Genomic DNA, 26431 nt, shown 5'->3' with positions numbered 1-26431 from the left:
AATAGAGGGTACATGCAAAATGTATTTTATTATTTAGAAATGGCTTCACCCTTCTGTGTTGTTCTATTGTTATCTATGTTATGCCTTTTTGGACGATGGGTATAGAATGCAATTGGAGCTGGAATCTTGTTTTATTTCGCTGCACTGTATTTCATTGTATTTTGTGGTTGGTTTCTGAAGATGGTGATTATCATGATAATGATGAGGTCTGTATTGACTGAGCTGAGCTGACAATGGCAGAATGAACGACCTTGTAGTTAATTGTTGCTTTTTAGAGTTAGGTTTGTCTATGGAGATCCTATTAAATTACTATTCTAAATACCAAATTCGTATTCTAATTCCTAAATCTACAGGTCTATCACATGTTCACTGGCCTGTCTCTATGGAAACCTCCATTATGGGTGTCAGGAAAGTGTGAGTTTGACTAAATAAGGCAATACACTGGGTGGGTGGCCGGGAATTGCTTGATAAGGGCAAAGCCACTTCCTGTGCCCTTATTTAGCATATTCTGGCATAATGATAATTGAGGGAATTATACCTGAATTGCACAATAAAAGATGCAGCTAAAATATATAATTTTTGAGGGAACTGGGTCAGTAGATTAGTTTTCTCTGTTGTAATTAGCCTCCAAATACAACATTCGACAGGTATGATCTTTTTAAGCCTTCTTTTAATTTGTATTCTGGCCTATTTAGACATTGTGCTCTCATATTAACTCCATTTATCCATATTATCCAAAGATATTGGGATTTTATTTTTGAACCATTAAAGCATTTATAAAACATGAATTAATAATGCAATATGGAAATTAAAATATGTATTTATTTTGTGTACTGTGGGTTAACTTTTATAATTTTTATTCAAATTGAAATGTAATTAAGAGATAAAGTAGGCTATAATAGTTATATTTAGATGGCTGAGGATTTTGCTCTCTAAAAGATGCCTTAAGGCAAAACCAATCCAAGCTCCAATTCTGTTTTTAAATACATTATGCGGCGAGGCAGCTCACATAGGGCCATTATTCATGTGTTGCACGTTTCCTCACAATTGTTTTGAACATTCATTTCAGGACTGATGCCCGACTGAGCATTCTGCTCAATGCATTGTCAATGAGCGCTGATGAAGATTTCATCAAAAGTGCATTACAGTGGCTTGGAAATGCAATGACATTTCAAAAGGAGCCAAATAATGATTAGGAAAACCCTTTGTTAGATTGACTTTAGATGTAGTATAATGTTAGCTAGCTAACTAAGATTGAGGGGAGAGCACCGGATTTTAGCTAGCTAACGTTAGCATTACTAGCTATTTTTTACCAACTTTGCTAGCTAATGATGACATTGCCATCTGTCTAAAGTAAATTTGACAACATGATAATCATGGCGAAGTTGTTTCCTACTCAATGTATTTCCAGCCCACTATAGTGTAATTTAGACAAAACAGTCATTAGCCTCCGTTCAGAATGACTGGGCAGCTTTTTGGGCACCACTATGGCGGAGGGCTGCATGAGAATGTTCATAACAATGGCATGACGCAACGAAGTGACTGAGGTGCAAACCATAGATTTCAGCACAATGATTGAGAGACAGACCTGAGCAAGGCCATTTGAGATGGCCTACACCTTCGTTTGTCTTCAATAAATTAACATTTACACTAAGGTAAATGGGCCTCCCGGGTGGCGCAGTGGTCTAGGGCACTGCATCGCAGTGCTAGCTGCGCCACCAAAGTCTCTGGGTTCACGCCCAGGCTCTGTCGCAGCCGGCCGCAACCGGGAGGTCCGTGGGGCGACGCACAATTGGCATAGCGTCGTCCGGGTTAGGGAGGGTTTGGCCGGTAGGGATATCCTCGTCTCAGTATGTAAAAATGTAATAAAATGTATGCACTCTACAGTAAGTCGCTCTGGATAAGAGCGTCTGCTAAATGACTAAAATATAAATGTAAATGTAAATGTAAGGTCAATGGGTCATGTACACTTCTCATGTACACATTTCTATCTCAATCAAAATGCCTTTCTTTCTCATTGTCGAGGGATGACTCTATGTACAAAATCCTTTTCAGAAAAGATAGTCCTCGTAGGGCATCTAAATAGCTGCCAACATCACTTAGCCTGCCAAGTTAGCATGACAACACATTAGAAACCTGAGAAGGAAAATGCATTGGAGACTGGGGGCAGATTGATTTGACAAAACTTGGCTGAGAGGAGGAACCTGTGTTTCAGGGGAGGTAATATGCTGGGGGCAATTAAGGCAGCGCACCGATTTAGAGATCCATCTGTTCCAGTATAGTGAGGTGCTCCTCTTGTAAGACTTATGCCCTTGAATCCTCCATATCTATTTAAAGATCTTTAAGACTTACCGTCTTTTGGTAGCAGTGGCCTCATGCTGGCAATTGAGGAGGACTTAGATCTAAATCTAAATCAGTATTATTTGTTTAAACCTATTTCCAGTTAGGGAACAGGGTCGTTCCATTTGATTTCAATCACTTTTTGACCGCACCGCTTTTCATTTTAACAAAACGTTCAATCCATATTTGCCCATGGTAGAAGTGGTAAGAAAGTGACTTTTCAAACTTGAATGATATAACATTTATGAGACAGATGTGATCAAAGTTTTTCATACCCCACCCTACCATGAGACATCCATGTCTTCATCACTGGAAAAAATAAACAGTTGAGTTTGATATAATTTAAAAGCTTACCAGCAGAGTTGTCAAACTATTTTATAATTTATTAAAAAAACTATTTTCAGCCAAAACATGCCACCCACACTCAAGAGTATGCTGTGTCTCAAACGATGGCGGACACAACACAAACACCTCAGAGGATGTAAAATAGGGTCTAAACTACATAATTGATGTTAAAGGTTAAAAGTTGAAAAAAAATGATGATAAAAAAAAAAATGAAATGATATAACAGTTTGACAATCTTGTTTGTAATTGTATTTATTTAACCCTTATTTTACCAGGTAAGTTGACTGAGAACACATTTACAGCAACAACCTGGGGAATAGTTACAGGGAGAGGAGGGGAAATTATAGCAAACTCAACTGTTTATCTTTTCCAGTGATGAAGATATGAGGGTCTCATGGTAAGGTGGGGTATGCTTTGAGCACACTTAAATGTTTGGTCAATCAGGTACAAAAACGTACTTTCTGAACACTTCTACCATGGGCAAAAATGTATAAAAAGTATATTTCAAATCAAATGGGGTGCGTTCAAAAAGTGATTGAAATCAAATGGAATGACCCAACAGTCAACTAGGTATCCGAGCAGCACGGTTGACCTACCTATGAAAATGGGTATAGTAAGGCAATAAAATATAGTCGCTCTGTATGCATTGATAGATACATATCTGAGAAGTAAATGTGAGTTCAGTTCAAACATGAATTCAGCACTTGTTTAAGGTCAATTGTTCTCTAGAGTAGTTCCCCTTTGAGAGAGTGTTTGCTGGTGAAAACTGTGAATGTTTGCGTTGTTGTTATTCCTGAGGAACTGTTACTAATGGTAATGTCTGATGATGGAGACCCTGATGTGTAATAATGGATCTCCCAGTTCACACATACTGACTGCATAATGAAGATGCCTACTAAAGATGTTCAGCAACCGTCTTGCAGTCTAATTAGTAATGGGGCATGGGAGACTCACAGGGGTGGTGGTATGTTTCACTGAATGTAAAATCTAATTACAAATCAGACTGTGTATCCTTAAGGATTCTGCTGAATCAGAACAATATAATTGCATGAGCACCATGTAAATGTCTTTCACATTAAAATGTTAACTATACTGTTTAGCATCGGCTGGGGAAAAAACTCACACAGATTTACGTGGCAAAGACATGACATGTTATTTTATGTAATGTTATTTTAAAAGGCTGAGCACTTAGAAAAGTTGCATGGTGAAGGAACAATGAGACTAAACCAGTTTTTAGAGAACACTGACAAAAGAAATACATGCACTAACATGTCATGTCTTTGCCTCCCGGGTGGCGCAGTGGTCTAGGGCACTGCATCGCAGTGCTTGCTGCGCCACCAGAGTCTCTGGGTTCGCGCTCAGGCTCTGTCGCAGCCGGCCGCAACCGGGAGGTCCGTGGGGCGACGCACAATTGGCATAGCGTCGTCCGGGTTAGGGAGGGTTTGGCCGGTAGGGATATCCTTGTCCCAGTATGTAAAAATGTAATAAAATGTATGCACTCTACTGTAAGTCGCTCTGGATAAGAGCGTCTGCTAAATGACTAAAATGTAAAATGTAAACATTCTACCTATGTCTAATGCACATACTGTATGTTGGATTAGGACTACTCTATATGAGTGGTGTGTATATAGAGCTCAAGTATGATGTAGAGCAACTCATAAGAGTGCAGTGGACAGAACAGATGTTGGAAGTGTGGCTAATCAAATCAAATTATGTTTGTCACATGCTTTGTAAACAACAGATGTAGACTAATAGTGAAATGCTTACTTACGGGCCCTTTCCAACAATGCAGAAAGAAAAGATAAATAATAGAAAAGTAACAGCATGAGAAATAAATATTCAAAGAGTAACGATAACTATTCACAAAGTCACAAAGATCACATATCATTTTTGAGGGACAGAATTAATCGGTCACTTAATCTAGTACCCAAATGCTCATGCTTTGAACTCCACAGCCATGGGAATGAACTGGATGGATCCCTGTATGCCCAATGCACATGTTTGCTCTGGTACTGTATGGCTGGATCACCTTGGTGACTCTCACAGTGTGTCCCTGGATCACCTTGGTGACTCTCACAGTGTGTCCCTGGATCACCTTGGTGACTCTCACAGTGTGTCCCTGGATCACCTTGGTGACTCTCACAGTGTGTCCCTGGATCACCTTGGTGACTCTCACAGTGTGTCCCTGGACCACCTTGGTGACTCTCACAGTGTGTCCCTGGATCGCTTTGAGCTTGGCAGGTTGCTCACATTTCATCTGCTTCCCTTTGTCTTATTGATCTACACTCTTTTACCTTTTTTAGTGTTTAATCTATGTCCTTTTCACAGCTAAACTTCTCAATCAGTCATTCTGTAAGATGCAAATACTGTTTGGGTTCACAATATTCAAACTTCATATCTGATTTCAGAATACAGAGAAAGAGACACAAACCACAGTGTTTGAATGAGTGTGCATTCAAATGAATCTGGATCAGTCACCAATTTGATGTTTTAATATGCAGAGTTGCACCTTTAAAAAGAGGTGGATCATATTTAAAGAGTCCCCAGGAATCAGTAACTTTGTGAATGTTGGCAAATGTCTCATTAGAGTGTTGCTAGCCTGAGCTTTATTATGTGTTGCTTTCCCTCTCTCTCTATCAGCCTTTCCCCAGAAGTGATTATGCTAATTGCTGTTTGATCAGATGATTAAATTATAATTCGATTAATCCGGAGTACTAAATGCTCTGAATACATTTGCTTCTGCTTGGCTGGCTGGCTTTACAGAGCTAACGTTCCCTGTCACACAGCGAACACATAGGAGAAAGGGACAACCCTAGAGGAGAGGAGGAACATTACCTTTTTTGGAGGGATGGTGTGTAGTGAGGAAGTGGGATAACAAAGAAAGCAAGGGTAGTGACTGAGAAGAGAGAGGAGGGGGCAGTTTGGCTAGGGGGTTCTTTAGGGAACACATGCTGTGCTCCTTAGTGTTAAATACATATGTTTGCTTTACGGATTGGATGTGATAAATGTTTAATATAATATGTCTATAAAGATTGTCAAATAGGTCTGGAGTATTTAAGTGAGTGTGGCACATAGCATATTTAAAGGGCCCTGGTTATGGGGCAGCTAATAAGATGACAGGAGCCAGCTGTTGTGACATTAGCACTGACACACATCACAACGCCAGCTGTTCATGACTGAATTCTCTTTGACAACAGTGGAATGTGGATCAATGGAAGTAACAACAATATGTGATGACATCACTTCTGTTGGTTTCTCAATTAGTGTTACATCACTGTCTAACAATAAATGGAGCGTTTGCAACATATTTTACATTTGCTACATGATTTATGATCACCTGGGTATCACCTGTTCACCTATTTTAATTTTCTCTAGAATTTCTCCTCTACACTGTAGTATGTCTACATTTGCCACCATTCTGGAAGATCCTGTTCCCATAGCGAGCATGCAGGTTGGCAAGGATGTATATATGCATGACAACATCATTGATGTCCCTGCACCGTTTGGTGACATAATAAGGAGTGTTGACCAGTACATGCTATCCCCAGTATGTGAGGCTGATGTAAAAAGAATATCTGACCAACAAGAAACACCTCACGGCCAGACCTGTCGTGTTGTAAGATGGGAACCAATTACAAAATACTATTTGAGTAACTGCTAATACTATCAATAGTGCATCATTTATTTTCTGAGAGATATTATTATTTTCAAAGTCACCGTTGTGTAGTTCTAAAAAGTAGAAAATCAATTGTTTGGAATTGTAACAGTAATTGCTTATCTACCTAGCAACTACTTTGTTCTATTCTGATTGGGCAGATTTAGGTTAATGGTTGGAGGAGAACAGGAAGTAGTTGTGTTCATGGATGGCAGTAACTGTGGTCAGTCCATCATTAATTCTGCAGATGTGTAATCTGTCTCCTTCCAGTGTTTGTCTACATAGACAGTCATCCATCCATCCACCATCTAAATAACCCTCAAACTGCACTATCAACAGTATGTAATAAACTTAATTACTCTAACTCTGTGTGAGGAAGCTAAGCAGGGTTGTCTGTCAAAATACTGTTGAGCCCATGTGCTCTTCTTGACCTGGGGTGTGTTCAGTTCAGTTTAACGCTTGCTACGTTACGGCTTGTACTGAACGACACATTTCCCCAAAATGCTGCATTCTTTAACAGCCTTTGAGGTACACTATATGTATAAATGTATGTTGACACCCCTTTAAATTTGTGGATTTGGCTATTTCAGCCATGCAGCCATGCAATCTCCATAGACAAACATTGGTATTAGAATGGCCTTACTGAAGTGCTCAGTGACTTTCAATGTGGCACCGTCATAGTGTGCCACCTTTCCAACAAGTCAGTTCGTCAAATTTCTGCCCTGCTAGAGCTGCCCCGGTCAACTGTAAATGCTGTTAGGGGAAACTTCTAGGAGCAACAACAGCTCAGCCACACAAGCTCAAAGGCCAAACAAGCTCAAAGAACGGGACCGCCAAGTACTGAACTACGTAGAGCGGTAAAATAGTCTGTCCTCGGTTGCAGCACTCACTGCCAAGTTTCAATCTGCCTCTGGAAGCCACGTCAGGACAATGACTGTTCGACAGGAGCTTCATGAAATGGGTTTCCATGGCTGAGCAAGCGCACAAGTCTTTTATTTATTTATTTAACCTTTATTTAACTAGGCAAGTTAGGTAAGAACAAATTCTTATTTACAATGACGGCCTACCTCGGCCAAACCCTAACCCAGACGATGCTGGGCCAATTGTGCGCCACCCTAATGAGACTCCCAATAACAGCTGGTTGTGATACAGCCTGGAATCAAACCAGGGTCTGTAATGATGCCTCTTGCACTGAGATACAGTGCCTTTGACCACTGCGCCACTTGGGAGACCGAGTGTCTAAGATCATCATGCGCAATGCCAAACGTTGGCTGGTGTGTAGTAAAGTTTGCCACCATTGGACTCTGGAGCAGTGGAAACGCATTCTCTGGAGTGATGAATCACGCTTCACCTGGCAGTCCAATGAACAAATCTGGGTTTGGCGGATGCCAGGGGAACACTACCTGCCCCAATGCATCGTGCCACCTCTTTGGTGGAGGAGAAATAATGGTCTGGGGCTGTTTTTCCTGGTTCGGGCTAGGCCCCTTAGTCCCAGTGAAGGGAAATCTTAACTATACAGCATACAATGACATTCTAGATGATTCTGTGCTTCCAACTTTGTGGCAACAGTTTGGGGAAAGCCCTTTACTGTTTTAGCATGACAATACCCCAGTGCACAAAGCGAGGTCCATACAGAAATGGTTTGTCGCGATCGGTGTGGAAGGACTTGACTGGCCTGCACAGAGTCCTGACCTCAACCCCATCGAACACCTTTGGGATTAATTGGTAAGACAACTGCGAGCCAGGCCTAATCGCCCAACATCAGTGGGCAATTAGGCTGAATGGAAGCAAGTCCCCGCAGCAATGTTCCAAGAGTGAAACAAGTGGAAAGCCTTCCCAGAAGAGTGGAGGCTATTATAGCAGCAAAGGGGGGACCAACTCCACATTAATGCCCATGTATTTGGAATGAGCTGTTTGACAAGCTAGTGTCCACATACATTTGGCCATGTAGTGTATGTTTGATCCCGTTTGGTGGGTGTGGCGAGGTGTGCCCTGATCAATATGGATGTGACCATTAGAAATCACAAAAACCTGTGCAGCACACCATACACAATCACCCTCTGGGCCACCATAGTCACCCTGTCTTCAACTGGTTGTACAGTACCATTTCTGGTACAAAGGAATCTGACAAAGGATATAAGAAAGATTCAACATACTATACTCAAAAGGTTCACAGCTCATTCTTTATTCAAACAGTCCAGTGTGACCATGTCCTCCTCATCTAAAATGTTGCCACCCAGCATTGGTCTACTTGGATGTCATTAAATCAAGATGGTCTAGCATCTTGGCATTATCCCTGTAGGTTTAAGCAGTGGTTTAGTTTAGTCTACACGTATTGACTGCCCCTTGCTCTTCCCTCTGCCGCTCACAGACTTTGACAAGGTGATTAGCTCCAGCTTGCCATAAATACATCATGTTGTTTTAATTTCTGTTAATTTGTTTGTGGAAAGTCTACCCAATATGAAGAAAATGCTGCACTCGAAATTTCTTGAGAAATTTGCAAAAAAACCTTAGTATTCCCTCATTGGCACAGATAGATTGAATCAACCTAGAAAAGTCTGGGCACTGAGGAGGACAATCATTGAGCAATTTTAAGAACTTGGTATTCTCATATGAGTAGTTGTAACAACAATTGTTTTCTCCCATCCATTTGATTGAATATACACATTGTTTGCTCGGTTAATGCCTGTAGACTACAGCAAAAGAGGACCGAGCACGCCTTCATTCTCATCGACGGGGCTGTAGTGGAACAGGTTGAGAGCTTCAAGTTCCTTGGTGTCCACATCACCAACAAACTAACATGGTCCAAGCACACCAAGACAGTCGTGAAGAGGGCACAACAAAACCTATTCCCCCTCAGGAGACTGAAAAGATTTGGCATGGGTTCTCAGATCCTCAAAAGGTTCTACAGCTGCACCATCAAGAGCATCCTGACTGGTTGCATCACTGCCTGGTATGGCAACTGCTCGGCCTCCGACCGCAAGGCACTACAGAGGGTAGTGCGTACGGCCCAGTACCTCACTGGGGCTAAGCTTCCTGCCATCCAGGACCTCTATACCAGGTGGTGTTAGAGGAAGGCCCTAAACATTGTCAAAGACTCCAGCCACCCTAGTCATAGACTGTTCTCTCTGCTACCGCACGGCAAGCGGTACCGGAGCGCCAAGTCTAGGTTCAAGAGGCTTCTAAACAGCTTCTACCCCCAAGCCATAAGACTCCTGAACATCTAATCAAATGGCTACCCAGACTATTTGCAATGCCCCCCCCCCCTCTTTTACACCGCTGCTACTCTCTGTTATTATCTATTTCATAGTCACTTTAATAACTCTACCTACATGTACTGTACATATTACCTCAATTACCTCGACTAACCGGTGACTCTGTACCAGTACCCCCCTGTATATAGTCTCGCTATTGTTATTTTACTGCTGCTCTTTAATTACTTGTTACTTTTATTTATTTTTATTATTCGTATTATTATTATTATTTAAACTGCATTGTTGGTTAGGGGCTTGTAAGTAAGCATTTCACTGTAAGGTCTACTACACATGTGACTAATGGAATTTGATTTGATTTGAAATAAACTCTTTCTCCACCCTCCAGTGTTCATATTGCGCAACGAAACAGTTTTATTTTTACCCAGGTACTTTTTATTCAGCTGTAGTAGCAGCAGAGGGAGCTGCTATAGTTTGGTATATACTGTAATCCCCCATCAGATTCTCTCCCTCCTGTTGGTTCATCAGCAGCATAATTCAGACATCAACGTCTGGAGCGCTGACATTCTCCCTACTGAGATATGCTGCTGCTGCCTCCTCTATTAATGAGACATCCACTCTCACCCGTTTAACGCATGAAAATAAAACTAGATCTAGAGGTACACCATGGGGCTATGCTTTACCATATCCTACTCCTCTGACATCATACAATGGATCTGTCTTTGCATATCACCAGTGAGCAGAGCAGAGCAGACAACGGCCCCTTCTGTCATGTCCTGGTTAATATTCATGAAAGCAAATTGGGAGACTGTCATTTGGCAAGTTCCTGTACAAGCCCTGTGTATAGCCTCTGGGCAGAAAGAGGAGAATGCTTACTCACATTGGATAACCCCCCTCATTGCCCCCTACCCTGTTTCCTTTCCTCCCCTGTCTCCTGTCTCTGCTCCTGGTCCCAGGCCACCCCCCAGGCATAGCACAGAGGGCTGCTTTAATTACCAAGGGTTCCTGGCTGACAGAGCCTGTCACAGTGCAGCAGCTGCCCGCCCCGCCCCACTCTGCCCCGTGTGCCTATGCCCACTGGCAGCCCCGACGACAGGCCACTGGCTCACCAGACGTGACATGGGTACCCTATAAAATACTTGGACCCAGTTGATCAATCCACCCTCCCAGTCTCTCTGGATTTCTCTTTTTCTGCTCTCGATGTCTGTCTGTCAGATGAGCTCATGATAAAACGATGGCAAAATATGGAATACCACCCATGGATGAAGCACAATTTAAACAGTAAACTTCCAAGCAAATGCACTACATAAACTGTACATGTGGCTGTATTCATTAAAGAAAGAGGCAGTAAGGGGTTAAAGCATGCATACATGTTGGTGTTTGTCCCATCAGCATCGATTACACGTTGAATTAAATGAAGCGCCTCGGTAGTCCTGAAAGCACTCTGTGATGGCTGATTACACCTGCCTGTCAGCTGATGAATTCTACTGCCTTTGATTGATCAGCTTCACTCAAAGTGTGAATATTCATATTTATGTTCATTTTCACGGTAAATGTGTTATGTAAATATCGTTTTTTCACACTGTACCTCTATGTTAATACAAGGGGCTGTTTTGTGTGCAGATAATAATCATGCTCAGCATTCCATCAAAAAATATTCCATCTTGATGTTTGTCCAATCGCAACACAGCAGTTGCATAATGACAGGGTGATTGAGAGTTATTTTCATATTAAAATGAGAGAGGAGCCATTTGGTGCTATGGAATATTGATGCTAATTGGCATCATTTCAATACTGAAGTAAATGGATAATATAATAGATTACAAATGATTGTTGTTACTCTCAAGTGGTACACTTTCAGATTTACTGATCAATTATGGTTTTCATTAGATGTTTTCATATTAGCAGTATTGTTTTATTTGACCAATCTAGTGCTATGATACCACGTATTTAATGGAATGATTAAGCTATCATTCTCTGTACATATACATTCATTATTTCATGCACCGCTCTGTTCAGTTGCTCAGGAATTAAACATGCATTCACAGAAATGGTATACTGTGAATATTCCCAGGTGCATGTAGCTACAGTACAGTAGTTGCTAGATATGTGGTCTTAACACTAGGCATCATTTGCCTCTGGCATACACATTTTCCTTGTTTTTCATGGTTGGATGCCCATCTCTGGGCTATCTAACATCTACAACATTTACAAATCTAGGAAATGTAAATCTGTTCGGGGATATGTTTGTGTGTATAAAATGTTCTGGATTTATATTCCCAACTAGAATCCTCCCCCCTTCTCACTGAAAAAGACAGTGGCAATGGAGTGGCCTTGTCTTTTTTCTTCTCCCTCCAGCTTTGCTGATAGCAAAAAAGTAAGCTTGGTTAATTATAGATGGATATAATACATTATTGAACAGTGTCACTTCTTTCGTCTTTACGGTTCAGCTCATGAAAAATTATGGCAATTACAAATGACCTCTGTGGTTATTTAGTAAGTGGTTAGGTTTGAGAGAAGTTGTTCGGGCATGAGAAGCATGACCCTTAGTGGGGCCTCTGAGGAGGTTGTACCTGGGTTGGATGAACCCTTGTAGAGTAACTCATGTAGAGCTGCTCCGTTAGGAATGGGTGTAGTAGTGCAGTGACATGGTACTCAGTATGATTAGATCCACAAGGACCTTTGACTTCTCTGCAGTTGGTCTTATCATAACAATCTTTGTTATGACTACGCGGTGCTAAATTGAGTCGCTTTTATGAGTTTCAAGTTTAATTAGTCGTATGTTCAGGATACACTTGGTATACACCGTCCAACACAATGCTTACTTGCACGTTCCTTCTTGACAATGCAACAACAATAAGAAATAATAAAATATAAGAAAACTAACATAAAGTAAATAAGGCTCAGTAGAATGTGAAATATGACGGATGTGAAATATGCCATACTGAGCCCACTGCCGCTATTTATTTTCAGTACTCTCGCAGAATACAAGCTTTTCAAAATGTCACACTCCTTTGATGTACTTCTCTCCAGGCATTTACTATTGTGGCATTTTCTGCTTTCAGAGTATAGACTGCTTGTGCAAAACATTATGCACACGTGCTCTTTCCATGACATAGAGTGACCAGGTGGAAGCTATGATCCCTTATTGATGTCACTTGTTAAATCCACTTCTATCAGTGTAGATGAAGGGGCCAGTATCCCTGAATGGGCCAGTGTCCCTGTGGAACGCTTTTGAGTCAAATTTAATAGAACGTTTTGTTGTTTGGGAATTGTATTGGACAGTGTTGTTTCTGTATGAAATGACTAGAAAGAACTTCTTGTGTCGCTAGTGTTATAAATCTAATGTGTGCTGCATCTGTTTTCTTTCTCAGCCTTTGGCTCAGATTGCTCTTGATAAACCGCCAAAGATCTGTATCACCGAAATGTTTGAGACAGAGGATTTTAGAAAGCCGTCAAATATTATATTCAACATATCTTACGTTTTATCAATGAAATAGGGATTTTAATGTTTCTAAAATATGAACAACATCACCAATTATTGATTAATTATTTAAGACACCTACCTATACACATTGATGATTTCAGAGGATTTTTCATTAAAATTGCTTGGCACACCTACAGGTTGGTTTTGATCTCTCCCTCATGTCTGAGGCTGTATTATCAATATGCCACAAGGAAGGGTTCTACTTCAGCCCCAGCTGCAAAAGGGAATGAATTACAATTTGATATGACTTTGATGTATTCTTTTCAATTGAGTCTTTAAAGCAGTTACACACCCATACATAGCAATAAGACTTTCACTCCATTTTAAAAGATTTAAACAGGCACAACCTAGATAGAATTAGTATTTTTTTTCTCTCAATCAATGTTATTTATTTGTTATTGGGCAAATCATGATGGGCTTCAATGTGTAACAGATGTGTTTGTACTTCATAACTCTCTTGTGTTGTGTTTTTAAAGAAAGTCAAGCCAGCGGTCCCAGATGATTGGTGTTTATTCTGACGATAGACACAAGGAAGCACATTAGATGTGCAGAACAACAATATTTTGATGGTTGTAGATTCATGATTCATCAGTTAGCATGGAAATAACTGTGAATTAGCAGAGAGCTAATGTGACCATTACAATAAGAGCATGCTAGCTAACTCACTCTTTCAACAATAACATAGAAAAGCACATCCCAGGATGCCCCCAATATCTAACAGGTACCGTACACATATGTATGTGTGTGGGTGTGTGTATGTATATATATTAGGAAATGTACACGTTGTAAATATGGAAATAGATTACAGTATTTCAGAACGTGACCTACCACTTGCATGTCAATATCAGACTGGCAAGAATTTACGTTTCCAATCTCCCCCTTTCTGCAAGCGTAGCCAATGACATTACCACTTATTGACTTCTGACTTAAAAGAACCAATCAGAATACATAAACATTAAATACACATTTCTGCATTGGCAAGTGGAAACATAATTAACCGCGTTACAAATGGATAAGCCTAGGTCCATCATAGACAACATTCAAACCTTCCCGGAGCTATGTTGCAGATGCTAGTACCACAGAAACAAGCTAGAATCAATCAGAGATAGAGGGAGGGAGGGATAGAGAGAGAGAGAAAAATCAGTGTCCTGGGTAGCCCTCTCTGTTGGAAGTCATGGGCGTCACGCAGCTAGACTCAGGATACCCCTAAGTGTCTGTGAAAGCATGTGTGGGTGTGCGCCATGAGTCATCCCTATCGTCTGTCCTCTGTGTGTGCGACTGCCATTGACAGATTGATCTATCTGAGGAGGCTAATGCTCAGCTAGCGCCTCCATCACCTACTAAGGAATGAGCTCAGTCACAGCCAGGGATTCTCTCAGTCCGACTCTCTGCCATAGAAATACAGTTATGGATGAGCCACAGGTTATACAGGATTGTGTTTTCTCCCAGTTCGTTGTTTTCGTTAATGCCTTCTACAGTAAATGGGGTCAATTGATAAGTCAGAGTGTCTACCATTTGATCCCAACTTACTTCTGGACTGAACAGACTCTCAAATCAGGGTAGATCAATATGGAAGTTTCGAGATACAAATATATAAGTGCTGACAGATAATTTGTTTGTTCAACATGGTGGGTTCTTTTTGTGTCTGTAAAATGTATTATGCGAGAAATGGCGGTGGTAATACCTTTGTGCCCAATGTTGATATAATAACCATGATATCAAAGTAAACTTGGAGTCATATGGCGTGTGGTCCTTCCACTGCGACTCGGAAAACTATGCAGTTTATTAGGATACAGATTAAATAAGTTGTGATAAACTTCACAGAGTGGTGAAAGTTCATGGCTCTGAGCTTTATGCTCCTTTCATATCGAGGGTCATGGCATGATGATCAATGCTTAACTGCCATTTGACCCCCCCAGAAATCTTGCTCTTATCCATAATAATATCATCATGTAGACTAGCCTACCCGCACAGCCTGTCCACACTGTATCTGAGAGCTGTTGGCTAGAGCACATGTGCCAAGACCAGAGTAGCACATTTGTGACAAAACTATCGGTAGAGTTGAAAATGCGATAGAAACACATTGAACTTTTTATTTTTATTTGGGACATGAAAACTAAAGCAAAAAGGTACATTTTGTGTGCACTACTTGTCATCGCATTGGTTTTTATCCTCAACAAGTTAGTTTGGTGCGAACACAACACTGGTGGGAAAATGCACATTTTCATTATGTGGATTTTAGAATATTCACCTGAAAATCTGTCGCCAATTGGATGGAAACCAAACTATAGACACTGGATTCCCACATAATTACAACATTTTTAATTGGTAGCCTACTTACACAATTTTTTGTCAGTTTGGTTTTTATTTTTTATTTGTGTGTGTGTACGTGCATGGTTGTGTGTTTGAGTGTATCTCTTTGCGGGTCAAAGCCCCTGGAGCAGAGAGAGGGTGGAAACCATTGCGATTGGAAACCTTGTTCGAAATTTATGAAGTGCTAAAATGTTTTATCCACAGGGAGGCCTAGATAGCTGTCACTGGTAAGCCATTTACTACTAGGCACCGACTCTGACACCAGACAGAGATCCAGAGGTAGGCAGCAGGCAGGCACAGGGCCATGCTCAGCCAGGAGAAATTATACACTGAGTGTACAAAACATTAAGAACACCTTCCTAATATTGAGTTGCACCAATATTTGCCCTTAGAACAGCCTCAATTCGTCAGGGCATGGGCTCTACAAGGTGTCAAAAGCGTTCCACAGGGATGCTGGCCCATGTTGACTCCAATGCTTTTCACAGTTGTGTCAAATTGGCTGGATATCCTTTGGGTGGTGGACCGTTCTTTATACACATGGGAAACTGTTGAGCATGAAAAACCCAGCAGCCCTGGCACTTACTACCATACCCAGTTCAAAGGTAAAGAAATCTTGCCATATATTATTATTTTGTCTTGCCCAGTCACCCTCTGTATGGCACACATACACAATTCATGCCTCAATTGTCTCAAGGCTTAAAATACTTATTTAACATGTCTCCTCCCCTTCATCTACACTGATTGAAGTGGATTTAACAAGTGACATCAATATGTCATGAAAGAGCAGGTGTTCAGAATGTTTTGTACACTCAGTTTATACACCACTCAGAAATCAACCACCTAACGATTAGCACTGAGCCAGCCAACTGATGCTAATTGGTCCCACTTCGTGTTTCTCTCCCTTTCAAGGGAGCTACATAACGACACACACTTTTACATCATCAACACTCCTTTCCCGCTTGTTGCTCCCCTGCTCAACCAAAGCAGCATACATGTTCAATGCTGTGTATGAGCAAATGGCCTCACTTCAGGGCCTGTTAACTCTAGATTTAAGAAGAAAGATAAGCAAAGTTGCTATTCCTCAAAAAGGTTTTTGGAAATTCTCTTGCGCTGTTTGTTATATTTCACCTTAGGCAAAAAGTTAAGAAGAAATTAGATTCTTGAAAATAAAGTTATTGGAAATGTTCTTAAATTCCAAGATAGCTAAACTCTTGTCTTAAACTCAGGGCAGTGAGAGAAAAAGCTCATGAAAGCAATTGAACATGTTTAATTTACTCACAAACTTCATCTGAAAGTTTCAGTATTTATTATTTTAAAGCCAAGAACATGTTTTACAACAGTAATCTCAGTTGGAAATGTGCTAACATGATTGCCATTGCTAGTTAGATAGCTAGGTAAATCAGTTGCCTAGTAACAAATGTAACGGATGTGAAATGGCTAGCTAGTTAGCGGGTACGCGCTACTAGCGTTTCAATCAGTTACGTCACTTGCTCTGAAACCTACAAGTAGTGTTGCCCCTTGCTCTGCAAGGGCCGTGGCCTTTGTGGAGCGATGGGCAACGATGCTTCGTGGGCGACCGTTGTTGATGTGTGCAGAGGGTCCCTGGTTTGCGCCCGTGTCGGGGCGAGGGGACGGTTTAAAGTTATACTGTTACATTGGTGCCGTGACCCGGATCACTGGTTGCTGCGGAAAAGGAGGAGGTTGAAAGGGGGGTGAGTGTAACGGATGTGAAATGGCTAGCTAGTTAGCGGGTACGCGCTACTAGCGTTTCAATCAGTTACGTCACTTGCTCTGAAACCTACAAGTAGTGTTGCCCCTTGCTCTGCAAGGGCCGCGGCTTTTGTGGAGCGATGGGTAACGACGCTTCGTGGGTGACTGTTGTTGATGTGTGCAGAGGGTCCCTGGTTCGCGCCCGAGGTCGGGGCGAGGGGACGTACTAAAGTTATACTGTTACACAAACATCTTAAGAAGGCATGTAAGAAGATATTTGAGGAGTTCGTAAGAAAATCATGAAATCTTAAGATTTTGTTGAGGAATTGCATTTACAAATTATTTTATGAACTTCTTTATCTTTTTTCTTAAGCAGCTTCTTATGTTTTTTGCGTAAGAAGTGTTTTGTGAATCTGGGCCCAGATCCATAACAAATAATTCATTCGTTTCATCATGCTCAAGTAAATAACTACTGTCTTGATGTATTTAGAAGTAAACATACATAAGGATCTTAATTTGACCAGTATTGTCGCAGCAAAATAATCCTGCAGCAACAGGATTTGAAAGATTAGTCCATAATATTGCTTGATCAATGGATAGGCTATTAGCGGGCTAAAAATAGGCTACGTGACAGTTGTAATATTGTTAATATAACCGTGTGCTCATCTGCATTTTCTCAGCAGGAAAATTATCAGCAACAAAAAAGTGATACAATTAAGATCCTACTCCTGTAGTATACCCATTCAAGTCAGTTGTCTTGTCATCTAATGTTTTTGTACTCTTTGTTCTCCTCTCTTGCAGTTTTTAGTGAAGATCTACGTTCCAGCTTATATTTTGTCAATGCATCTCTGCAAGAGGTAGTGTTTGCCAGCACCACAGGGACCCTGGTGCCCTGTCCCGCTGCAGGGGTGCCCCCCGCCTCGCTGCGCTGGTACCTGGCCACCGGAGAGGAGATCTACGATGTGCCCGGAATCCGCCACGTGCACCCCAATGGCACCCTCCAGATCTTTAACTTCCTCCCCTCCAGCTTTAGTAAGCTGATCCATGACAATACCTACTATTGCACAGCTGAAAATCCTTCAGGGAAAATAAGAAGCCAAGATGTCCACATTAAGGCCGGTAAGTGTTTATTTTAAATGGTAGCTGTCGTTGTTGTCATTCCTTAATTTCTTCTTGTATGTATTCATTTGCCTTTGCCAAATGGCACCACTCTTGCTATCCTCAGTATTTCGGGAACCCTACACGGTCCGGGTGGAGGACCAGAAAGCCATGAGAGGCAATGTAGCGGTCTTCAAGTGCATTATCCCTGCCTCCGTGGAGGCTTACGTCACTGTCGTATCGTGGGAGAAAGACACAGTCTCACTATCCTCAGGTAAGACAACATTCGTATATCTTGGTCAGAATTTTGTTCAATTCCTTGCTTGGACTCTTCAAATCAGCTATTGGATTACACGTTCAGTGGAATGATTCGTAGGTGTAGCTAACAAAATAAGATTTGTTTACACAGACAGTGCTATGGATCCCAAAGTTTCTGAATGGGAAGCCTTCCCTGCTCTGCTCTGTGTGCTTGGGCCACTGTTCTCTGTCTCTCTGTGACTTACCTGCTTGTGGTCTCAGTCAACCTTTACTGGAGCTCCATGGAATCCTGTCTACCTACAGTACTAGCCAGGCTAATGTCTGTCTGTCATGTTGATCCCACCCCCCTCGATTGGAACCATTCATTGCACAGGTTGATATTGTACATTAAACGACAACTCTCCTGTTAGACTATTAACCAACCTCTGGGCAATTTTGCTTTATATTGTAGGACATGTTTTCGTGACATTTTAAATGTGTCTGCTCAAGCACAAAGATCCCTTCTGTGATCCATGTCTGTGTGTACTGGTTGCTGTTTCTGCTTCTGTAAGGAGATATGATATGGTCTATAATGACTGCACATGAGTTTTGCAGATTCAGACAAGACTAAAAAAGATGCTAGAATCTGGGAAACCTAGAAGTCATCACTTTTTACTGTGTAACATTCATGGCCTTGAAAAGTAGAGTAGTATGGAAAGCGGAATTTGGACTTTTCTCATTTTAATTATGTGCTGAACTGTATAACACAGGGCAAGTTTATAATAGTTAGTGGGTTTTTAAGTGAGATTAGGTCATGCAGTATTGTAGTCCTATGGAACCTTTATTTTTTACTACAAAACAGCCAGGGTGTTCTAAAGGTGAATAACGTGTAGGAGCAGTGATGTTTTATCATCACCCAGTTCTTCGGAGTGCTTTTACATGCATTAAAAACAACCTAGATGGGATTGTTCCCTGTTTATTCCAATAACTATCAAGCCACAGCAGGCTTGTCAGAAGCATCAGTATCATGGTCAGGATCAGTGCTCTTTCCTTGCTAAATATTTGATGATGTTCTGATACATGAGCAAATGCGCACCTTACACAGTTATGGAGAGGGTATGTTTACTGCGTATGTTTACAAAGTGCATTTAAAGGTGTGTGTGTTTTATTTCTTTACCAGGGGTTTGATCCCAGGTTGTGTGTGTGTGTGTGTGTGTTTGTTTGTAAATGTGTTAGCATGAGGTTATCAACCAGGCCTGGAAACAGAGAAGTTTGACCCAACCTATTCTTCTCTGAGGGTTGCCAACCCTGCCCTCTACATTTTTCATGAAAGAAGACTTTGTCTCGGTGGACACAAAAATAAGCTATCCAACCGCTGTGCTAAATTATTCATCTAAGGTTTCGGTTGGGAACAGTTACATCAAGCACACATCCGCAGTCAGACTTTCTATTGGAATTCAAAGACTAAAACACATTCCACACACAACAGATCCACCTCAACCAGGGCCTCTGATGGCAGTTATTATAAATGTTGGTTTTTAATGTAATGTTTATTATAGATTTGGCAATTTTTTTCACTATACAGTCATTTCTTTGTGGTTGTTCAGTCAAATATGTATGTATTTGATATATTCTTGTATCATATAATCCCTTTAAAGTAGACACCTTAGCATAAGATGTTACCCTATAAATCATATTTTAATATGTACAAGGGACTGGTTTGCATTGTGTCTCATCTGAAACCTGTACATTTCCATTGATTCATGTCAGGGGAAAGAATATGTATAATTACAGACTAGGGCCGGTCTTAATTAATCAACTGTGATTGAAAAGTTAATTACAATATGAATGACCTCTTAAAATAAGGACTGCTTAGTAGTCATTTGAAGTGGCCCTGTTTTCAATCTGAATGAGCACCGCAACTCACAAGCCCTAATGTTGCCACTAACTTACCATTAACCTGTCATGCATTTTAAAATGTTCCTCGCCGTGCGGCTTTTCAAATTCACAGCAGCCGCCTGGCTCCTCTCTGCTTTTGATAAACAATTGACAGAGCTAATAGGGAGATGAAAGAGAACAAAGCAGAGGAGTGGAGCTTGCAGCGCGGCTGCCTTTTATATGGGACGCCTAATGCATCTCCAGCTTTTTTATGTATCAAGTGGTGAGGCTGTTGAATACGGGACGGGCTGGATATCTTTTTGTCTTCCGCATCTGCTTTGCCTTTGTCTCTCACCTTTCACATGTGATCCAATTTAATGAGTGGGCCTTGATGGAAAAAGGCTGATCAAAACTATCTCTCTAAGAGATGCATACAACATGTTGTCATACAAGTGTGTATTCCCCTTGGATGGGGTGATTTACAATGCAATTATGAGTCCTATGGTTATACAATAACAACTTCTTCCTCTCTTCTCTCTCACACTCTTCCTCTTTGTTTTGTTGGATGAGGCAGAGGTGGGGTTTGCTGCACAGTGAACCCGTCTCATTCAGACCACGGCCCTGCATGTCCCTGCATTGGTCCTCTGGGTTTCAGTCTCCTCCAATGATGCTACACTCTGCACCTACTGGGAAACTTGTATTCATCCATGTGAGGTGGGACTTTCTCTTGAGCAAACAGCTTACTGTTTATACAGTATCTTACACATGTTGTTTGCTGGCCTTTGCAAACATTTGAAAATATTTAAATGTTCATTTAAGTGTCAGGATGTTGCGATAGTGCTGCTGCATCACATTGCCCCAGACAGACAGAAAGACAGACAGACAGGTACAAGGCCTGTGTATGGGCGAGACGGCCAGTGTCTGTCTACTGCTGCTGGGAGGAAAAGTAGAGACTGGTCCTCTGGTGCCTGGAGATAGTGCTTTCTCATTAGAACAAACACACATGCCTTTCATCTTTTCAAGCTGAAGATTAAGCTGGAGATGGTGCAAGGGAAGCTTTTCTCAAGCATTAAGGCACAGGCTTACTGCAATGCTGGAGGAGAGGGATGACTGTAAGCCTCTCCCTCCTCTTCTGTATCCTCTGTTTCTCCCTCTCCTTCTCTCTCCTCTCTCTTTCTCTCCTCTCTTTCTCTCTCTCGTCACCTCTTTCCCTTGCTCACTTATAAGGAATGTTGTTGAAAGATATTTGTTATTATTGGTTAATGCATTGCATACTAGCGTCTTTCCTAGTTCCCAGTTTTGGTACAATACCATAATGGTATTAAATGCAGTCATATACAGTACCAGTCAAAACTTTGAACACACCTGCTCATTCAAGGGTTTTCGTTATTTTTACTATTTTCTACATTGTAGCATAATAGTGAAGACATCAAAACTATTAAATAACACATATGGAATCATGTAGTAACCAGAAAAGTATAATACAAGAGATTCTTCAAAGTACCCATCCTTTGCACACTCTTGGCATTGTCTCAACCAGCTTCATGAGGTAGTCACCTGGAATGCATTTCAATTAACAGGTGTGCCTTGTTAAAAGTTAAAAGGTGGAATTTCTTTCCTTCTTAATGCATTTGAGCCAATCAGTTGTGTTGTGACAAAGTAGGGGTGGTATACAGAAGATAGCCCTATTTGGTAAAAGACCAAGTCCATATTATGGCAAGAACAGCTCAAATAAGCAAAGAGAAATGACAGTCCATCATTACTTTAAGACATGAAGGTTAGTCAATATGGAACATTTCAAGAATGTTGAATGTTTCTTCAAGTGCAGCATCAAAAACCATCAAACGCTATGATGAAACTGGATCTCATGAGGACCGCCACAGGAAAGGAATACCCTGAATTACCTCTGCTGCAGAGGATAAGTTCATTAGAGTTACCATGCTCAGAAATTGCAGTCCAAATAAATGCTTCACAGAGTTCAAGTAACAGACACATCTCAACATCAACTTTTCAGAGTAGACTGTGTGAATCAGGCTTGAACCTTTATTTAACTAGGCAAGTCAGTTAAGAACAAATTCTTATTTACAATGATGGCCTAGGAACAGTGGGTTAACTGCCTTGTTCAGGGGCAGAACGACAGATTTGTACCTTGTCAGCTCAGGGATTCAATCTAGCAACCTTTCGGTTACTGGACCAACACAATTGCTGCAAAGAAACCTCTACCAAAGGACACAATAAGAAGAAGAGACTTGCTTGGGACAAGAAACATGAGCAATGGACATTAGACCGGTGGAAATCTGTCCTTTGGTCTGATAAGCCGTGTCTTTGTGAGACGCAGAGTAGGTGAACAGAGGATCTCCGTGGTTACCACTGTGAAGCATGGAGGAGGAGGTGTGATGGTGTGGGGGTGCTTTGCTGGTGACACTGGCAGTGATTTATTTAGAATTCAAGGCACACTTAACCAGCATGGCTACCACAGCATTCTACAGCGACACACCATCCCATCTGGGTTGCGCTTAGTGGGACTATCACTTTTTTCCCCCAACAGGACAATGACCCAACACACCTCCAGGCTGTTTAAGGGCTATTTGACCAAGAAGGAGAGTGATGGAGTGCTGCATCAGATGACCTAGCCTCAACTTTCACCTAACCTCAATCCAATTGAGATGGTTTGGGATGAGTTGGACGCAGAGTGAAGGAAAAGCAGCTCAACATATATGGGAACTCCTTCAAGACTGTTGGAAAAGCATTCCAGGTGAAGCTAGTTGAGAGAATGCCAAGAGTGTGCAAAGCTGTCATCAAGGAAAAGGGTGGCTATTTGAAAAATCTAAAATATGTTTTGATTTGTTTAACACTTTTTTTGGTTACTACATGATTCCAAATATGTTATTTTTTTTTATGTATTCACTATTATTCTACAGTGTAGAACATAGTAAAAATAAAGAAAATCATTGAATGAGTAGGTGTTTTAAAACTTTTGACTGGTACTGTATATACTGTATAATCTTCTGGATTTGACCTTCTATAAGGACTCAGGGGTCGTGGTGGTCAGGGAAAGGGGCCTTACGATTCTACTGATGCAGTCTTAAAGTCTCTATCCTGGATGATCAGTGAGTCTTCTTCCTTGACTGCCAGCCTGCCTTCCTCCGTTGCATAACACTTGGCAGAAGGCCCAAGTCAATTTCCTGCTGGCTGCAAAACACTGTTTTCTATTTGGTTTATGCAAATTTAGCCATCCAATGCTCGGAGCAATACCAGAGCCCCTGGATACATTTTTTCCGTCATATTTATGTGGGCTGCTTCACAACTGTGTACTTTACACTAACTGTTTAAATGCCTCGGGAATCTCTCACACTGCTCTTGACACCACTCACCCTCATTCAAGGTACTTGAGCAGTGCTAATCAAAGCTTATCAAGGAGTTTGCCTGCTAATAGCATCAGTGTCTTAACCAGCCAATCTCCATAATGTCTGGGATGCCCTTACATAAACTACAGTAGGGAAGGAAGGAAGCCATCATCACACAGCAGGGATGAATCTAGTCAGCTTCATGACGCCTCCCCATTTTTCATTGGGATTGACAGAGGGCACCTACAGGCAGGCAGAGACAGGACAGTTAAATCAACTCGGATCCAACCCAAAGTCAGGCCAACCTTGAAAAGAGGGCAAAAATAAGCTATCACTGGTTCGCTTGGTCTGCCGAGAGGGAAGAAGAAGATGGAGAGGAGAGTGGGCGAGGCAGAAGCTTCCCTTGGTAAACAAAGGCGTCCACACTGCATTGCATAGGCCACATTGTTATGTCTCTCTCTCACGCGCTCTCTCTCTCTCTCTCTCTCTCTCTCTCTCTCTCTCTCTCTCTCTCTCTCTCAGGAGGAGGGAAAGCATGATCTCTATCTAACCACAGAACGATTGCAAGGCAGCCCTGAGCTAGTGTGTTTTTGTGTGTATGCCTGCGTGCGTGGTGCCTGCGTGTGCTATTCCTCCCACCCTGCAGCAAAACCTTATGAAACAACACAGCACATAATTTTACTCCTGCTCCACCCAGAGCAGCAGCAACTGAAATGCTGACCCTCATCTTTCACTAGATCCCAGTTCATAGTCTACTCATGCACAGCTGCTGGAAAGCTTGGGGAGATGAGGTATTGGGAGTGTGTGTATGCACGTCTGTGAGTGTGTGTGTGTGTTGAGAACGATACAATTCAGAAATATCAATACTTGTGTGCATTAATCACACGGCTGCCAGAGAGAATTATGGGAACATGAGCTGAAGGATGCATTTGTGCATTTGCAGCATGAATGCTGTGTGAAGGGGTGTTTGGGGAATTGGGGTGGGGGATAATGGATCCTTTTATATGGGAGTGGAGTGAGCAGAGGAGATGGTCTGGGGTTGGTTGTTGATCTAAATGTACATCACACAGTGCTATATTTGTTATATGGACATACATGGACATGATTTGGAAAGGCACACACCTGTCTATATGAGGTCCCACAGTTGACAGTGCATGTCAGAGCAAAAACCAAGCCATGCAGTCAAAGGAATTATCCGTAGAGCTCCAAGACATGATTGTGTGGAAGGGTGCCAAAGAATTTCTGCATCATTGAAGGTCCCCAAGAACACAGTGGCCTCCATCATTCTTAATTGAAAGGAGTTTGGAACCACCAAGACACTTCCTAGAGTTGGCCGCCCAGCAAAACTGAGCAATCGGGGGCGTTGGTCATGGAGATGACCAAGAACCCGATGGTCATTTTGACTGAGCCTCAGAGTTTCTCTGTGGAGATGGGAGGACCTTCCAGAAGGACAACCATCTCTGCAGCACTCCACCAATCAGGCCTTTATGTTACAGTGGCCAGACGGAAGACACTCCTCAGTAAAAGGCACATGACAGCCCACTTGGAGTTTGCCAAAAGGCACCTAAAGGACTCTCAGACCACGAGGAACAAGATTCTCTGGTCTGATGAAACAAAGATTGAACTCTTTGGCCTGAATGCCAAGCATCAAGTCTGGAGGAAACCTGGCACCATCCCTACGGTGAAGCATGGTGGTGGCAGCATCATACTTTGGGGATGTTGTTCAGCGGCAGGGACTGGGAGACTAGTCCGGATTGAGGGAAAGATGAACAGAGCAAAGTACAGAGAGATCCTTGGTGAAGACCTGCTCTAGAGCGCTCAGGATCTCAGACTGAGGCGAAGGTTCCCCTTCCAACAGGACAACGACCCTAAGTACACATCCAAGACAATGCAGGAGTGGGTTCGGGACGTGACAGAGCTTGAGAGGTTCTGTAGAGAAGAATGGGAGAAACTCCCCAAATACAGTTGTGCCAAGCTTGTAGCGTCATACCCAAGAAGACTCGAGGCTGTAATTGCTGCCAAAAGTCCTTCAACAAAGTACTGAGTAATGGGTCTGAATACTTATGTAAATGTGATATTTCAGTTTTTGAAATTTTTATAAATGTGCAACATTTCTAATAAACTGTTTTTGCTTTGTCATTCTGGGGTATTGTGTGTATGACCCCAACCATGGAGGGAGGGATAGAATTGTTTGTCTATTTTCACATTGTACGATGTGAGTATTTTCACATTGTATGAGGTGCACCGTATACAGTAAGTAGTCAGAGTATTACTGCAGTATTACTATTGTATAGCAATTTTCTATTGAGGAGGCCGAGCACCAGATTTCCTGCTGATTCATTACTGCAGTATTACTTCAGTATTATAGCAATTTTCCATTGAGGAGGCCGAGCACCAGAGTTCCTGCTGATACAGTGCCTGCCTGCCACCCAGCCTATCAGAGCTATAGAAACCAACAGCTGTTGATCCCCGTTATAGCTCTGAGCAGGCGTTCTTAATCACAGTTTACTGATAAGTAAAAGCAATATGGCAGCCATTAGGCCACTTAGGATGAAAATGATTAGGTGGCGATCTGTGGAGCGATGGGTACTAAGCATGTTTTCATCTTTAATAAGCAGTGATGGGTTTATGGTATGTTGCAGTTTGGCATCAGTCGTCAGAACGGGAACGGGCCTTTCTAGTGCACATGGATTACACTGCTGTACAGGTGGACTGGACCCGGGCCAGCCTACACCATGGCAGCAGGCCAAGAAACAGATTAGTAATAAACGTGGCGTGAAATAATTACGGGCGGAACAACCAACTAATT

The 26431-nt window shown here is 41.9% G+C and overlaps 1 protein-coding gene across 3 annotated transcripts in view; it reads left to right on the top strand.

Moving 5' to 3' along the window:
- LOC129831921 (cell adhesion molecule DSCAM-like) overlaps positions 1-26431 on the top strand; it is a 145558-nt gene that overhangs the window by 2802 nt on the left and 116325 nt on the right. For 2 of the 3 annotated variants that reach the window (XM_055895541.1, XM_055895542.1), the window contains exons 2-3: positions 17864-18181; positions 18288-18434. In XM_055895541.1, the coding sequence (XP_055751516.1) occupies positions 17864-18181; positions 18288-18434 (465 nt within the window). Of the gene's footprint in view, positions 1-17863; positions 18182-18287; positions 18435-20849; positions 20990-26431 lie in introns of those variants that run through there. The other variant, XM_055895543.1, reaches the window with a different exon arrangement.

The sequence above is a fragment of the Salvelinus fontinalis genome, chromosome 33 (assembly GCF_029448725.1).
Source record: "Salvelinus fontinalis isolate EN_2023a chromosome 33, ASM2944872v1, whole genome shotgun sequence".
NCBI lineage: Eukaryota > Metazoa > Chordata > Actinopteri > Salmoniformes > Salmonidae > Salvelinus > Salvelinus fontinalis.
This window is presented reverse-complemented; position numbering and strand designations above follow the sequence as displayed.